The following is an 18,372-nucleotide window of genomic DNA, read 5'->3' on the forward strand; positions in this document are numbered from 1 at the left end:
AAATACAGGGAACAAGAGGCTATTTACAACTTGTACAGAAACCAGACAGCAGTAATAAGAGTTGAGGGGCAGTGGTTGAGAAGGGAGTGAAATAGGATTGTAGCCTATTACCCTATGTTACTCAATCTGTATACTGAGCAAGCAGTAAAGGAAACAAAATATAAATTTGGAGTAGGAATTAAAATCCAGAGAGAAGAAATAAAAACTTTGATGTTGGCAGTTGACATTGTAATTATCTACAAGAGAACAAAGAATTTGGAAGGGCAATTGGACAGAATAGGACAGAGTCTTGAAAGGGTGATATAAGATGAACATCAACAAAAGCAAAACAAGGATAGTGGAATGTAGCCAAATTAAAAAAGTTAATGCTGAGGAAATTAGGTTAGGAAATGTGACACTAAAAGTATTAGACGAGTTTTGCTATTTGGGCAGCCAAGTAACTGATGAGGGATTAAGTAGAGGGAATATAAAATGTAGACTGGCAAGGACGACAAAAGCTTTTCTGAAGAAGAGAAATTTGTTAACACCGAGTATAGATTTAAGCATCAGAAAGAATTTCTGAAAATATTTGTTGGAATTTAGCCATGTCTGGGAGGGAAACATGGACGATAAACAGTTTAGACAAAAAGAATGTAGAAGTTTTTGAAATGTTGCTACATAAGAACGCGGAAGATTAGGTGGGTACATCATATAAGTGATCAGGCAGTATTGAATAGAACTAGGGAGCAAAGAAATTTGTGACACAATCTGACTGGAAGGAGGGATCGATCGGTACGACATATTCTGAGACATCAAGAGATCACAAATTTCTTACTGGAGAGGTGTGTGTGTGTGGGGGTGGGGGGGGGGGGGGGTAAAAATCAAACAGAGACCGAGAGATGAGTACTCTAAGCATATTCAAAGGGATGTTAGTTGCAGTAGTTACTCTGAGATGAACAGTCTTGCACAGGATAGAGTAGCATGGGGAGCTTCATCAAACCAGTCTTCGGACTGAAGATCACAAAGAGACAACTTATTGACTGCTCCTTGTATTATCTCAAATACTATATATTTTCTGGAAAGTTAAAGTGAAATTCCTCCAAGCAGCAAAATATGAGACTGGTATACTTTCTCTTACTATTAGACAACTTATTCCCGTTCTTTTAAAAATTCTGAGTGCATGCTTAATTAGTGGCAATGCCCAATTTAGTTTTATGTCTAAGAGAAATGTGAACTCACTATCCTCTGCTCTGATAGCATCAATTGTGTGTTCCAGTTGAGGTGCTCCCCATGTGTACACTTGGTATGGTGTGGCTACACGTTCAAATGGGTGTCGCTGTGTGCGCTTTTTCTGCAATACTGAGAAATTCCTCTTAAAAGCAGGGCTTATCTGGTTCAGTAGCTCTATTAATGAGTGACACAGATGGCTTGGGCTTGCTGGTTTTGGATTGAATTCATCCTCTGTAGACCTGGAACAGAAAAATAATGAAAAAATATATTGTAAAGGAGCATTTAAAAGTGAAGACAGGGAAAATTTGAAATTCAGAAGGGAACATTTTAAATTCTCTGAGACATAATACCACTGCTTACAATTACAGCAAGAAAAATTGACGAGACATACATGGCACATCGAAAAAGTAAGATTCTCTATTTTTTGAAGATAGACAACATACTTACATGAAAAACTTTATTAGCAACAGGTACAGCAATGTTTGAACTAATTTTCAACATAGTCACCAAAAGAATTGTGACAACTGTTATTATGGAGTCAACTTTTATGAATCTGTGTGACAGAAGTCTCCCGCCCATGAATGGAACCACCATGTGACAGCCGCTTCCACATTATTTCACCGTAACGGTCAGCGTTCACTGTTTCACCTCTGAGCAGAATGCCCTTTGTCACAGAACAGTGTGCACATCATTTTCCACACAGACACAATGTGTGTGAATTTAGCCTTTCAACGCATTTCGTTTTGTGCTCAGGTGTCAGGCTTTCTTTGCACCCATCTGGCACACAATTTCTTAAACAGCAGGTGCTTAGTGACAATTTCATGCAACAAGAATCGTGTTACCTGCAGAAAATGGCTTTTGAGTTCTCTAATCATGAAGCAACAGTTCCCCTGGATGCACTGCTGCACCAGCTCAACCAAGTGATCATTGATGAGGGACAGTCGCCCACTGCGCTCTACATCATGGACTGTTTGATGACCTCCAGAAAAAGCCTGCATCAGTGACCCACCATCTGTTTGCTCATTATGTTCTGCCCATAGACCTAACAGAGCTGACAATGAATTCCAATGGGCACTACATCTTGTGCATTAAGGAACCGCATCACTGACCGAACCTCGCAGGTAGTGAGAGAAAGAATAAAATGGCCACTTCCGGACACTGCTGCCACGGAGCTGGCATCAGGCAGAACTTATCTGGCCAGCATTCGATTGTCACGTCATAGATCTGTCGCGCATGCACAATTTTCCCAGGTAAATACATCTACTTTACTGGAAACAACATCAGGAAACTTATTTTGTGAATGCGCCTCCTATTCATGTAGGGTGCATGCCATTACAAATAGTGTGTACCAGTTTCTAATGACATCACAGCCTTTTTTTTTTATCTTGGGGCTAATTTGTCACTTTAAGCTGCAAATATTTTAACTTAAATATCTCTATTGTGGCAGTTTATGTCAAATAATGGTACTTTAATGGGAAAATTTGTGTTTGTTAAATAGCTGTGGACCCGTGGTCTATGGGTAGCAACTTTGTTTAGTAAACAAAGCATCCTCAATCCCAGGTTCAAAACCTGCCACTGCTTAAACTTTGATTAATAATCAGAATTGGCAGCCAAAGACTTCTGGCACAAGAAGTCACCCTAATTCTGCCAACAGCCTTGTCAAAGAGGGTGAAGGAGTGGACAGAGGTTCAGGGTACACTCTTCCCCTTGGGGTGGGAAACTGCATCTAAAGGCAGAAGAATCAGCAATGATTAATGGCATGAGGCTCCAGAAGGCAATGGAAACCACTGCATAAAAGACATGTAAAGTTTATCCACAGGACATGGGGCAGGGGGGGGGGGGGGGGGGGGACTGCGAAAGGGGAAGTAACCATGAGAGAAAGACTGAATAACCGATGAAGGGATAACGTTCTACGAGTTGGGGCATGGAATGTCAAGAGAGGGAAGCTAGGAAGCTATAAAATATGGAAAAGGAAGTGCAAAGGCTCAATCTAGACAGTATGGGTCAGTGAAGTGAAATGGAAAGAAGACTAAGATTTCTGGTCAGACAAGTGTAGGGTAATACCAAAAGCAGCACAGAAAATGGTATTACAGGAGCAGGATTCATTATGAATAGGAATGCAGGGCAGAGGGAGAGAGAGAGAGAGAGAGAGAGAGAGAGAGAGAGAGAGAGAGAGAGAGAGAGAGAGAGAGTGTGTGTGTGTGTGTGTGTGTGTGTGTGTGTGTGTGTGTGTGTGTTACTGTGAATAATTCAGTGATAGGGTTGTTCTTGTCAGAATCAACAGCAAACCACCACTGACAACAATAGTTCAGGTGTATGTGCTGACATTGCAAGCTGAAGATGAAGAGAGCAGATTACCGTGGTTGGCTGACTGTGAGAATAAAAAGAAGAAGACAGCCACTCTGCAACACATTAAAACCTCCACCCTAAAAGCACTACAGTGGAGGACATCTAAGGACAAAGGACACGTGCTAAAACTTAGATCAAAAGATAAAATCCACCCTCTCTAATTAAATGTAAAACTAAAGCTACTGCTGTGGCATTGCTGACCAACACTGAAGGTAGGGTGCTGGGAAAGTTAAAAGTCTGCCAGAGTGGCTAAAAGTGGGCAGTCGAGCAAGAGGTGGCCGACCATAATTTGTGAGCCACAGCGACACCGAGGTGGGTCCTCACGATGGAGGCCACATATGGCCAATGCAGAGCTGGCAGAGGACAACTGATTCCCTGCGAGAGAACCCCATGGAGGACTTCCAAACATCTGTAGTCTCCTTAATGACACACAGTTTGTTGTGCATACCGTTATGCCAATCCGTCTCCCAAAGTCGAAAAACCCTGCAGCATATGACAGAACACAGGTCAGTGGCCACCTCCAGAAGCAATTTCCACATAGCCTGTTTGGCCAGCTTGTTGGCAGGTTCGTTGCCTGGGATTCTGATGTGTCCTGGGGTCACACAAACACCACTGAACAATGTGACCATTCCATGGAATAGACAGACTCCTGAATGGACACTACCAAATGATGGCGAGGGTCGCACTGGTCGATAGCAGTGGAGTCAGTACACAGGAGAAATGACTCACCAGAGCACGAGCAGATGTGCTCAAGAGAACAAGATATGGCCACCAGCTCTGCAGTGAAAACACTGCAGCCATCTGGCAAGGAGTGCTGTTCAATGTGTCCTCCATGAACATGCACAAACCCTATGTGACCATCAACAATTGAGCCATCGGTGTAAACCATTTCACGGCCCCAGCACATGGCGAGAATCGAGAGGAAGTGATAGAGGAGAGCCGCAGGGTTAACGGAGTCCTTAGGGTCATGCAGAAGGTCCAGAAGAATCTACGGCCTAGGTGTACACTATGGAGGTGTACATGAATGAACCTCGAAGAGAGGTGGTAATGGGAAGGACTCTGATATGAACCGTAATTGTTAGCCCTGACCTGGGTCACCGATGCAGGAGATGAACCGCGATGGTTGGGAGAAGGATAAGGTAATTTGGATGTGCAGGAGAACTATGAACATGTGCAATGTAACTGACAAGCAGTTGTGCCCACCTAACCTTCATTGGAGGGACTCCGGCCTCCACCAGGACACTAGTCACCGGACTCCTTCTGAAACGAACGCCACAGTTGTGCACTGGGTTGAGTAAACGCAATGCTGAGGGTGCTACCGAACCATAAACCAGACTCCCATAGTCAAGATGGGATTGAACAAGGGCTCTGTAGAGCTGCAGCAGCATAGAGCGATCTGCACCCCAATTGGTGTTGCTCAGGCAATGGAGGGGATTGAGGTGCTGCCAGCACTTCCGCTTAAGCTGACGAAGGTGAAGTGGCCAAGTCAATCCGGCGTCGAAAACCAGTTCAAAGAATCAATACATCTCCACTACAGTGAGTGGATTGTCATTAAGATAAATTTCTGATTCCAGATGAACGATACGACACCAACAGAAGTGCACGACACATGACTTTGTGGCTGAAAACTGGAAGTCGTGAGCTACAGCCCATGTGGATGGCTCCCTGTAGGTGCCACTCGGCAACACCAGTACTTGAGGAGCAGTAAGAGATGCAGAATTCATCGTATACAAAGAAGGTGAGGCCGACGGCCCTACAGCAATAGAGGCACACTCAATACGGAGCCCTGCAGAACGCCGTTCTCCTGAATATGGGGGGAATTATGGGAGGCACCAACTTGGGGACATAGAAAGTACGCAGTGACAGGAAGTTCTGAATAAAAATCTGGAGCGGACCCCACTCTTACAATGTGGCAATGGTATGACATTGACACGTCATGTTGTATGCTTTACGTAAGTAAAAAAATACGGCAACCAGACGTTGGCATCTGGAAAAGGCAGTTCGGATGGCAGACTCAAGGGACACCAGATTATCAGTGGTAGAGCGACCCTGGCAGAAGCTGCCCTGACATGGAGCCAGTAGGCCACGTGACTCCAGGACCCAACAACTGCCAACACACCATACATTCTAGCAGGAATATGAGGAAGTGGTCACTACCACACAGTTTGTCATGTGCTCTCCAGTAGATAGATGGGACTGCAAACAGAGATCCATGGCTGAATATGTGCAATGTGCCACACTAAAATGTGTGGGGGCACCTGTATGGAAGAGGCAGAGGTTGAGTTACGACAGTAAATTTTCGACCTCCCTACCTCAGCCAGTAAGCATGGCACCACCCCACAAGGGGTTATGCACTTTAAAATCTCCCAAAAGTAGGAAAGGTTTAGGGAGTTTATCAGTCAGTGCAGCCAATATGTTCAGGGGTATGGCACCACCTGGAGGAAGACATACATTGCAGACAGTTATTTCCTGTGTCGTCCTTATTCTGACAGCCACAGCTTCATGAGGCACATGTTCACTACAAACCGAGTTTAGGACATAAACGCAAACTCCACCTGACACACTATTATAGTCGCTATGGTTCCTGTAATATCCCCAATAGCTGTGGAGGCCAGGGGTCTACATTGCTGAGAACCAGGTTTCCTGGAGGGCAATGCAGAAAGCAGGTATAAAGCTTAACAGTTGTCGTAGTTCAGCCAGTTGGTGGAATAAACCACCTTAATTCCACTGGAAGATTATGTGATCGTGAGATTGGGAAGGCATGAAACACTCAATGAGGCAGTTTATGCCTCAGGGTCACCTGCTGCCACCAGATGAGTATCTGTGCGATCAACATCCATTGTGTCCGAAGGCCCAGCGAGATCTAGGTCCTCAGCGGATGCCAGAATCTCCGTCTCATCCTCAGACACAGAGCTTGTAGGTAGCGGTGGTGTGGGGTGCCAACACAGTGCCTTGGTTCTTGGGGGTCTTTTTCTTTATACGTTTCTCTTGCTGCTCCTTAGGTTTGTCTGGCTGGGAGGGCTTCACTGATTCAGTCTCATGGACTGAGGATGACTGTGAAGCCTTACGACCAACTACCTGTGGCTGCTTCAGCCACTGGTGGGTGTCAGCTTTGCCACTGGTAGGAACCTGGGATGAGAGTGACCCAAGGGATCCCTTCCTGGTGAGAGGAGCCGAAGAAGACTTTCGCTTCTCTGGCTGAGAAGTGGGGACTGATGTCCCCGATGGTTTGGGAGGGGAGGGGAGGGGGGGGTGAGTGTTGCTCCTGAAGTAGGTTGCGCAGGATCAACAGGGAGGGAAGTACCCCCCACTATCAAGGGGGCAGGTGGAGTCTGATGGCTCTGAGAGCCAACTGTATACGGCAGAACAGAAGATGGTAGATTTGTTGTCGTAGCGGCGGTGTAGGTTGACGTTATATGCACAGGATGTAGCCTCTGTTATTTCCTCTTAGCTTCAGTATAGGTCAGTTGGTCCAGGGCCTTGTATTCCATTATTTTTCTTTCTTTCTGGAGAATCCTGCAGTCTGGTGAGCAAGGCGAATGGTGCTCTCTGCAGTCGACACAGATGGGAGGCATGGAATAAGGAGTATTGTGATGTGAAGGACGTCCACAATCCCGACTTGTGACGCAGGAAGTACTCTGGGAAGACATATGGCCGAAGTTCCAGCACTTAAAGCACCGCATCAGGGGAGGGATATATGGCTTTACATCACAGCAGTAGACTATCACCCTGACCTTCTCGGGTAATGTGTCACCCTGTAAGACCAAGATGATGGCACTGGTGACAACCTGACTTATCCCTTGGACCCCGGTGGATGCGCCAGACGAAATGGACACCTCACCGCTCTAAATTTGTGCACAGTTCATCGTCAGACTGCAAAAGAAGGTCCCTGTGAAATATGATAGCCTGGACCATATTTAAGCTCTTATGGGGCGAGATGGAAACAGAAACATCCCCATCTAGTCACAGGTGATTAGTGCCCTTGACTGGGCAGAGGATGCTGTTTTTATCAAAACTGACCCAGAGCGCATGTTGGACAAGCCCTCCACCTCCCCAAACTTGTTCTCCAAATGCTCCACAAAAAAACCCAAGCTTCATGGACATGAAAGATTCCCCATAAGCTCTCGAACATACAAGGTACTGGGGTGAATAAGCTTCACTGCCATCCTTAGCCTGGCATTCCTCCCATGGTGTGGCCAGGGGGAGTGGAGGGTGGGGCGATGATTTGGGGTCATATTTCTTAGCATTTAAGTTAGACCTTGACTGTTTAGAGACTGCTGGTGTTTTACCAACAGCAAAAGGTGATGTACTAAACTTCATGGCGTGTCATCCACCCTGATACCATCCACTCTGACCAGGGGCCCTCCCCACGGGCGCCACCCAGCCGCAGCAAAGGCCACCTAGCAGGATGGCCATTGCCGGGAGTCCCGATGCCCCAGGATGACAGGTATCTACTCCCTGGCATACGTGGGGAGTTAACGGTGCAGGCATCAGCAGAGCGATCCCTGTGTGGCCTGGGGACAACAACCAACAGGGTACATGGCAGCCCCAACACAATGGACTGGCTACTGTGCTGGATATCAGGTGCACACAAGTCCATTATCGTCAACAGTGCAGAAAGCAATACTGCAGCGAGGAGGGAGGAAAATGCACTCAGAAGGGTGACCTCGCCCAACAGCTGGAGAATGACCGGAAGTGCAGATCCACGTCAACGAAGGATTCGAGAGGTCTCAGTGCATCATGGATACTATGCACCATGTAAGGCACTCTGCCCCAATTGGCTTGCTCTTTGGGAAAATTTTGAAAAATGGAGGTCAAACCTTATAGGGGACCATCACATAAAGGCCAAAACACATGAGACTCCTTTTAGTTGCCTCTTACGACAGGCAGGAATACCTCGGGCCTATTCTAATCCCCGCCCCCCACCCAGACCTGCAGGGGGGAGTATGGCCTCATCAACGGTGGTGTGTAGCGGAGCAGTAGGAATGGTAGCCAAGGAAAAGGCATCCCAATCCACATTAGCAAAGACCCCACATAGGAGGGCATCAAGATGAGTAATGCTGGAGAAAAGATAAAACTATCAGAAAAGATCACTGTTACACTAATTGTCATGAACTCCCCAGTTCAACAGAGGGGAGGAATCCAGGGCTAAAGACAGAAAGATCATGGCTGAGGAAAAGAGTGTAGGGGCTCCAACATTGAGGCAGTGGAGGTCAAGCCCTGCCAGCAGGTAGAATCCTAAAGGAAAAGGAAGGGGTTGAGGGAGCTGTCAAAAGAGCACAAGAAGAGCAGGACGCATAGGAGGCCAGTCTGGCAGGAGATAAAGATTGCATATCACTACCACAGAGTCTAACAGCCACCACTTCCAGCTCAGGATGAATAAGAACCCATGAACTAACATCATCAATATGGGCCAATGTAGGCACACCACCGGAGGCTCACTAAGTGGCAATCCGGTTCCAACAAAAGGCCTGGGAACAATGAAGAGGAGTCAGTGAATGAGTATCCATAAAACAAGATTCCTGCAATACAACACGAGCTACAGAGTAAAGAGAGAGAAGATGCTGGTATTCTGGAAGGTGACAATTTTAACCATTACAGTTCCAATGGAGGACTAGTAAAAGAGGTCAGAAGAAGACTAGTCAAAGAGGCCAGAATTGGTCACTGTCCTGAGTCAGCTTCTGTTACCACTAAGGATGGAGTGGCCATCCATGAATGTAATATCAGACCATAATTGGGAGAGAGGAGGTGACACACCCTGGGATATTGGGGGGTGGGGGGTCTTGTCCTGGGATTTACACATCTTCTTCTTCTTCTTCTTCTTCTTCTTCTTCACGAGGAGAGAGTGTGGTTGGGAAGAGAGTAAGTCACAACAGTATCAGGATCTGAAAGAGATCAAGCAGCCTTGAGACCTGCAGAGCATGGGTCCTGTGTCCGACGAAGTAACAGGCTCCCTGTACTGGAAACAGCAGGGAGAGGGTTTCCTAGAGGGGTGCCGGATGCCAGAGGAGGGGGTTTCTTCTCAGGCCGAATAGAAGCAGCAGTTTCCTGAGGGCATGGATGACAACCACCAGGGAGGAGGAAAGGAAATGGACGGGACGGAGATTAGGAAGAGCAAGCAGGGGGAGGGGGAGGGGGGGGGAGGAGGAGGAGGAGGAGGAGGGGAGGAGGAAAGGATGCAACAAAAGCAAAGGTAGATGTTAAAGATACCAGGTGGAGATGGCCAACTTTCCACTGGGCCTCAGAGTAGGGCAGAGGGTGGAGAATTTTGAATTTATGAATCTTCCTTTCAGCATTTTACAGGTCAGGCAATCCGGTGAGTGAGCAGAGTGTGGTCTGGAACATATAACGCACGTGAGTGGTCAGATGCAAGGACTCTCCATGTGGAGAGGATGGCCACAGTCACCGCAAACAGGATTTTTCTCATATCACGAAGCCATGTGACCAAAACAGAGAGGCCAGAAACAGCAGATGAGAGGTGGGATATAGGACTTCACATCACAACTGTAAACCATAACTTTGACTTTTTCCACAAGGGTATCCTGCTCAAAAGAGAGAATGAAAGCACTAGTATCAATGCAATTGTCCTAAGGATCTCTCTGGATGAACTGAATTCCACCCTGTGCAAGAACAGTCTCGAGTTCCTTATCAGATAGAAGAAATATATCCCTGTGGAAAGCAATGTCCTGGGTCATATATGAGGACTGGCAAGCAGTAATGCTCACCAGAATGTCTCCTAAGTTCTCACAAGCACAAATGGAAGCTGATTGACTGGCAGAATACCTTTTAACCAGTAAGGAACCAGACATCTTACTAAGTCAGTCAACTTCACCAAACACATCTCCAATACATTCTATAAAAGATTGCTGTTTGGTGACAGCGAAAGTCTCCATGTCTGTCCTAGAATGAACTATGTAATGGGGAATGGGTTTCACCACAAGCCAGCATGCCTAGTCCTCCTCCCAGTGGTTGGCCACGGAGGGTGAAGCCAAGGAAGCGAATGTAATGTAGGAGCAGAGAGAGAACCATTCCTGTCTGAAAAGATGGTCGCCATTGTAGAGTGGCCAGAAGTATGGATCTTAGTGCACTCCATGTGTAGAGTGTCCACCCTTGTACCACCCACTCCAATCAGGAGCGCACCCTGCAGGCACTACCTAGCCATGGCAATAGCTATCTGGCACAGCTGTCATTGTCAGGAGTTACAATGTCTCAAAAAGATGAGCAACCACTCCTGGGCACACATGGGATGGTGACAGTTCATGTACTAGAAGTGCGAACCCTGTGTTTCAGGTGCGGGGGGTGGAGGGGGGAGGGGGGAGGGGGGAGGGGGGGAGGGGGGAGGGAGGGGGGGGGGCGTCAGCCAGAATGGTTCATAACAGTCCCTCTACATGGACTGGCTACATACTTGTATGCTGGTAATGTACCAAGGGGGGAGGAGGGGTGGGGGCTAAGGTGGGTGAAGGAGGGTGGCAGAGAGGAACCCACACTATGGAAACATGGAAACAGAATTTAGAAACAGAAGTCAAACCCAAAGGGCGACTAGAAAACGCTGGAGGGAGGGGGGGGGGGGGGGGGAGAGAGAGAGAGAGAGAGAGAGAGAGAGAGAGAGAGAGAGAGGGGGGGGGAGGCTGGAAGGAAAGAAGCTAGGATGCAAAGAAGTGGATATGGGGAAGAGAATGTAGCCTGGGGGAAAGGAGGAGGAGGAAGATTATCTTATCAGGTGGGAAAAGGTTGTTTTGGAGTTACAAGGAAGGGGGTACTGCTCTACAGGAACAGGGGACCAACCTTTCAATACATTCATCAAAAAGGCAGAATTAACTTTGAACAGTAACTGTTGTTTCAGCTTCCTTTCTGAAAATGTATTTAATTGCCTACAAATATTTCTATTTACAACATTGCCCAAAACTTTATTGCAATCACTGAAAGGAAAATGTTGGGCTCTGATCACATCAGGGCATTTCCCCAAACCAAAAGATGCCCCATATTTTAATTGTCAGTGTGGCACCTGCAGTGCTATTCATATAAAATATACTAGAAACTGAAACATTTGAATTGTATAACAAACAGTACTTTTGTGAAACATCCACTTCTTAAATATTTTTGTCAATATCAAACTTTTACAGTGGACTGTATGTGCTACACCTTAAAACAACTGAGAACATAATCTCTCATATACAAAACGCTATGTCCTGACTGACATTGACTGACTCATCACCACCCAGCCAAAACCACTAAGAACAGAAACTTTAAATTTGGAGAACGTGGGTTGGTGTTTAAGAAGGGATTTTTCGAAATTCCAAGCCTAAGAGGGTGAAACAGGCGATAGAGGGATTTTTTGAAAAATGTCACTATTAAGGTAATTTTGAAGACAGACCTACAAAAATTAGTATTTGTTTTCTTGGTTAGAAATAAAGACTTTGGGCTTCAGCATTTTTGGAAATTTACTCCTATGGGGGTGAAATAGTCGGCAAAAGCTTTTTGCAAAAATAATTCAACTCAATGTGAGTGAAATGGGGATAAAGTTTTTATGGAAATATTTCCATGTACAAGCATTTTTGAAGCTAAATCTATGAAAATTTGTCCTTTGCTTCTCTGTTAGAAATAATACATACACATGTCACTGTTTTTGGAGATATGGCCCCTAAGGGGATGAAGCATTTTATGAAAATGTTTCATTGCAAAAGCATTTTCAAAGCTAAATTTTGGAAAATTAGTATTTGGCTTCTTGGTTAGAGATGAAAAAATATGTGTTACACTGTTTTTGGAAATTAAACACTTAAGGGTGTGACGTATGGTTACACTGATTCACCGAGACTAATTCACCGACTCCATTTTGCCCAGCCCAAACCACTAAGAATAAAAATGGATGTTTGGAGAAGGTGTAGATGTTATACTGTAGGCTCATTTAAGAAGCGATCGTCCAAGATTTCACTGTGAGTGAAATAGGTGACGAAAGGCTTTATGAAACTATGTCGCCATTAAAGTAATTTTGAAGCTAGAACTAGGAAAACTGGTATTTGCGAGGTGGAAAGAAGACAAATTGGTACTTACTGTATACAGGATGTTACAAAAAGGTACAGCCAAACTTTCAGGAAACATTCCTCACACACAAAGAAAGAAAATATGTTATGAGGGCATGTGTCCGGAAACGCTTACTTTTTATGTTAGAGCTCATTTTATTACTTCTCTTCAAATCACATTAATCATGGACTGGAAACACACAGCAACAGAACGTACCAGCGTGACTTCAAACACTTTGTTACAGGAAATGTTCAAAATGTCCTCCGTTAGCGAGGATAACATGCATCCACCCTCCGTCGCATGGAATCCCTGATGCAGCCCTGGAGAATGGCGTATTGTATCACAGCCATCCACAATACGAGCACGTAGAGTCTCTACATTTGGTACTGGGGTTGTGTAGACAAGAGCTTTCAATGCCCCCATAAACGAAAGTCAAGAGGGTTGAGGTCAGGAGAGCGTGGAGGCCATGGAATTGGTCCGCCTCTACCAATCCATCGGTCACCGAATCTGTTGTTTAGAAGTGCACAAACGCTTCGACTGAAATGTGCCGGAGCTCCATCGTGCATGAACCACATGTTGTGTCGTACTTGTAAAGGCACATGTTCTAGCAGCACAGGTAGAGTACCCCGTATGAAATCATGATAACGTGCTCCATTAAGCGTAGGTGGAAGAACATGGGGCCCTATCAAGACATCACCAACAATGCCTGCCCAAATGTTCACAGAAAATCTGTGTTGATGACGTGATTGCACAATTGCGTGCGGATTCTCCTCAGCCCACAAATGTTGATTGTGAAAATTTACAATTTGATCACATTGGAATGAAGCCTCATCCGTAAAGAGAACATTTGCACTGAAATGAGGATTGACACATTGTTGGATGTACCATTCGCAGAAGTGTACCCGCGGAGGCCAATCAGCTGCTGATAGTGCCTGCACACGCTGTACATGGTACAGAAACAACTGGTTCTCCCGTAGCACTCTCCATACAGTGGCGTGGTCAACGTTACCTTGTACAGGAGCAACTTCTCTGATGCTGACATTAGGGTTATTGTCAACTGCACGAAGAATTGCCTCGTCCATTGCAGGTGTCCTCGTCATCAATTGCTTCAAATGTCTTCCTGTCAGGACACCTTCATTCTGGAAATCTGTCTCGATACAAATATACTGCGCCACAGCTATTGCCCCGTGCTAATCCATACATCAAATGGGCATCTGTAAACATTGCACTGACTGCAAAACCATGGTTGTGATGAACACTAACCTGTTGATGCTACGTACTGATGTGCTTGATGCTAGTACTGTAGAGCAATGAGTCTCATGTCAACACAAGCACCGAAGTCAACATGACCTTCCTTCAATTGGGCCAACTGGCGGTGAATCGAGGAAGTACAGTACATACTCACGAAACTAAAATGAGCTCTAACATGGAAATTAAGCGTTTCCGGACGCATGTCCACATAACATCTTTTCTTTATTTGTGTGTGAGGAATGTTTCCTGAAAGTTTGGCCGTACCTTTTTGTAACACCCTGTAGAAGACATGATAAGTTGTAGACAGGCACAATTAAAAGACATTTACATAAAGCTTTTGGTCACATCCTTCATCACACACACACACACACACACACACACACACACACACACACCTCATGCACTCATGACTCCCAACTCCAACATCTCGGGCTGAGATGCTGCATGAGGTGGTCATAGGGGTGCATGAGGTGTGCTTGCTCTTGTGTGTGTGTGTGTGTGTGTGTGTGTGTGTGTGTGTGTGTTTTACTGAGATAGGTATTTGTCTTTTTGGTTAAAAATAAAAAAATTGAAAAAAATATTAATGGGTGTTTCATTGTTTCCGGAAATTCAACATCTCAGGAAGTGCAATAGGGAATGAAAATTTTTTAAAAAATATTTCGTTACATTAAAAAAATTTAAAGCTAAATTCATGAAAAATTGGTATTTTGCTTCTCTGTTACATATAAAGAAATATTTGTTAGTGGATGAAAGTTGCTATGGAAATGTCTCCACAAGAGTACAGAAGCCTTGATAAAGAAAAACTTTGGACTCCAGCTACCAGAATCACTTTTTGGTCAGAAGTACATTTGGAAAATACCAAGCTTATATGGCCTTAATTAGTGTGAAAAGCTTAATTCAATTTAAAAAAAAAAAAAGGGGGGGGGGGGGGGGGGGGGGGGCGCAAGCAATCAAGCCAGATAATCTACTTGAATGAAGCACTGGACAATAAGTTAGTAAAAAATAAAGAGAAAATATTTTATGAAATTTTGATGACTTTAAATAATTTTTTTTTACACTATCAACAACTGTCAGTTATTAGGAAAAAAAAAGGAGGTAATATTGTATGACGGAATTACCTGTTTCAACAGTCAGTTACAAAGTGTAACAAACAAAACATTGAATCAAAATGTCAAAATAGTAGAAACTGTTCTTAAGTCACTTACTGGTTCACAAAGAAGCCACGTGAGCATGCTGTAATGTGATAATGTTTCTCTTCAAGGGTGACCACATGAAGGTACAAAAGATCACCATGCATCTTCCGGTAGCCTGGTGGAGGGTTCCAGCCAGATGTTGTGAGCACCTTTACACATTGGGGACCTTTTTGTTCCTTTGCTTGAGGTTGTAATGGAAGCAACGGACGTTCACGACTTCCTGGCATTATGTAGTCTGGTGGAGTACAGTCTACACTCTCTGGTCTCATCTTCTTCTTTTCTGACAAAGAAAAAGGTGCTGCTGGTTGAGAAGTATATTTGCCTTTCATACAAACTGGTGCTAAAAAAAATGTTACAGAAATGATTATAGTGCTTTACATACATAATGTTTTACTGTCACTAATATGTTACTGAGGACATTGCTTTTATCAAGTTAGAGAGTTTCACTCAGATCTGACGAAGTTCCAAGGTAATGGCCATAGCCCTAAAAAAATTGTCTTGTTGCGTACTTTGTTATGATCTAAGATAATTGAAAGAAATGTAACTAAGATAGTCAGAGAAGGAAAAAAGTCCACAGCTCCAGAAAGTGTCGAACAGTAACTTTTCACTTATTCCATTTTATTCACTGAAATCTGAGAGTGTGAACTTTTCGTTGGAAGAAGAAGAAGAAGAAGAAGTGGTGGTCATCACCTTCACCACCATCGCCAACACCTACACACTATCACAGTCTCAAATAATTACTCAAAAATTTATCTTTGCAGGCTAAACATCATTGTTAGAAGTCTCCTGTGGATATTCCCCATTCTCAATTCTTTCTGGCATATGTGTATGAACATTTCTCTAAAGGAGGTAGATTTAGTCATATTATCCCTATACTTTCACATCAGTTATGTTTCAATCTCTTTCCCCATTTTTGTTTCAGATGTGAATAACAGAAATTATATTTTTATATATAAAAACAAAGATGAGGTGACTTACCGAACAAAAGCGCTGGCAGGTCGATAGACACACAAACAAACACAAACACACACACAAAATTCAAGCTTTCGCAACAAACTGTTGCCTCATCAGGAAAGAGGGAAGGAGAGGGGAAGACGAAAGGAAGTGGGTTTTAAGGGAGAGGGTAAGGAGTCATTCCAATCCCGGGAGCGGAAAGACTTACCTTAGGGGGAAAAAAAGGACAGGTATACACTCGCACACACGCACATATCCATCCACACATACAGACACAAGCAGACCTATTGCAACAGCAACACTGCAGACAGAGCAGCAATGCAGGTTTCCAACTCCGCTGCGAAGTTTGGCCGACACAATAGTGTTTACAAGCAAGTACCACAGTTGACGACGAACATGTAGATGCTGCCAATGTCCATCAGAGGGCATCAACCATCAGCAGAGGAAGGGGGTGAGATGATCAATGAACTATTTCCTGGCAATCACGTGTGTGCAAATAGTCCTGGAAATATCCTTCTACCAGCTCAGTCATCTTCGACGTGGAACAGTTGTACGGGTACAGAGTCGAACGGCACTCTAATTGTAGGAATTAGTAGTCATTTGCTTGATCCGCAGAAGGAGTCCTTATTGTCTTGATTGCTTTGAAGAGTGTGTTACTGCTGGTGGTTTATTGTAGTTTTCATAATAAATAAGGTGGCAAAACAAGTTGGTTCTCGCTATGTAGACTTAGCAGTTTTAACATTTTGTTTCCCATAATTAAGGACATTACTGTGTCAGATTTTCTACTGCTTACTAGTAGTTTTTAGCACACATATCAGCTTTACTTACCCAATATATCACCCTGTGTTACAACATTGAGGAATGAGAGAGAACTGCAATCAACACCATTATAAGCATCTGCAGGATCTAGGGATTTTAGTAGATCCCTAACATGTCTTACATGTATCCTTGCTTCCCTCATAGTATATGGTTCTTCAACAACCTGTAGGAAGGATAGCAGAATCTGTTACACAGGTGAAGTGCTATTTTAGAAATATATCAGTTTTTATTATTTAATATTACTGCTTGAGCAGCTGTACTGGGCACATATGGTTCTATGTCCTTACACTCAGCAAGCATATTGGTGCACTGCAGAATTAAAATATCAATCAAAGGTGATCGTATACAATGCAAATATAATCCAGGAGGTCACTCTTAACAATAGAAGGAACATTAAGGTCATATTACACTATCTGTAAATGTATATTTTCCATTGAACATACCTATACTCTTATTCTCTCAATAGTACTAGTTTGTGTTGGACTAGCTTTGGAACAGATATAAGTCAAGTTCAGAAAATAATGCTCTGCTGTGTACATTCATGGTCAGAAAAAACAGAACACCTTTAACGACTAGAGAGAATGTTAATATTCACAGGACATGTACATTAGTATGTTGTGCACAAATGATTAGCATTTCAGTCACCTCAGTTCAGCATGTGTTCTGTTGCCTAGTAGGCACAGGATCCACCATAGTCCCTGATAACTTGTTCCATGCATAAAGGCATCAACTCATATGGCACTAACGGTGTCCTGTGGTGTGGCCATCACGCTTTATTCATCTGTTTCCAAAGTTCGCTTTTGATGGTTGGCATTGTCTCACAGCCCTGCACCCATCATTTCAATACTCCACATATTTTCGATTGGCAACTAGTCTGGTGATCTGGCAGGCCAGGGCAAAGGGCCAACATCTTGTGACACCAAGAAGGCACACGTTCATGCAGAAGCATGTGGTCGTGCACTGTCTTGCTGAAAAATGGCATCTGGGGCGTTGTGCAGAAAGGGTATGCTACAGGTTGCAGGGCGTCATTCACATAGGTCAAACTGGTCACAGTGCCCTGGACATGCACCACCTGTGATTTATGGTTGTATCCAATAGCGTCCCACAACATAAGGCCTTGAGCTGGTGCTGTATGTTTTGTGTGAATGCAGTCACTGTGATGCCACTCCTCCTGTCCGAGACTAACCAAAATGTGGCCATCATTTTCAAACAAAAAGAACCTGTATTCATCTGAAAACACTATCTGATGCCATTCCTATCCCCAGTATCATCGTTCCACACACCATTGCCATCTAGCATATTTCAGCACACTCATCAGAAGTAGGTGGGGAAGTGGATGATGCATACATAGCACACGGTTGGTTGATTTGGGGGAGGGGACCAAACAACAAGGTTATTGGTTCCATCAGATTACAGAAGGATGGGGAAGGAAGTCAGCCATGCCCTTTCACAGGAACCATTCAGGCAATTACTTTAAACAATTTAGGAAAACCTAAACCAGGATGGCTGGACACATGTTAGAAGCATCATCCTCCCGAATGAGAGTCCAGTGTGCTAACCAATGGGCCACCTCATT

General features: G+C 44.4%; 1 protein-coding gene across 1 annotated transcript in view; it reads right to left on the reverse strand.

Moving 5' to 3' along the window:
* LOC124613967 (clustered mitochondria protein homolog) overlaps nt 1-18,372 on the reverse strand; it is a 362,940-nt gene that overhangs the window by 89,836 nt on the left and 254,732 nt on the right. The window contains exons 4-6 of the mRNA XM_047142757.1: nt 16,806-16,959; nt 15,036-15,303; nt 1,219-1,448 (exon numbers count right to left, since the gene is read on the reverse strand). Of these exons, the coding sequence (XP_046998713.1) occupies nt 1,219-1,448; nt 15,036-15,303; nt 16,806-16,959 (652 nt within the window). The remainder of the gene's footprint in view (nt 1-1,218; nt 1,449-15,035; nt 15,304-16,805; nt 16,960-18,372) is intronic.

This window comes from Schistocerca americana, chromosome 1, assembly GCF_021461395.2.
Source record: "Schistocerca americana isolate TAMUIC-IGC-003095 chromosome 1, iqSchAmer2.1, whole genome shotgun sequence".
Taxonomy (NCBI): domain Eukaryota; kingdom Metazoa; phylum Arthropoda; class Insecta; order Orthoptera; family Acrididae; genus Schistocerca; species Schistocerca americana.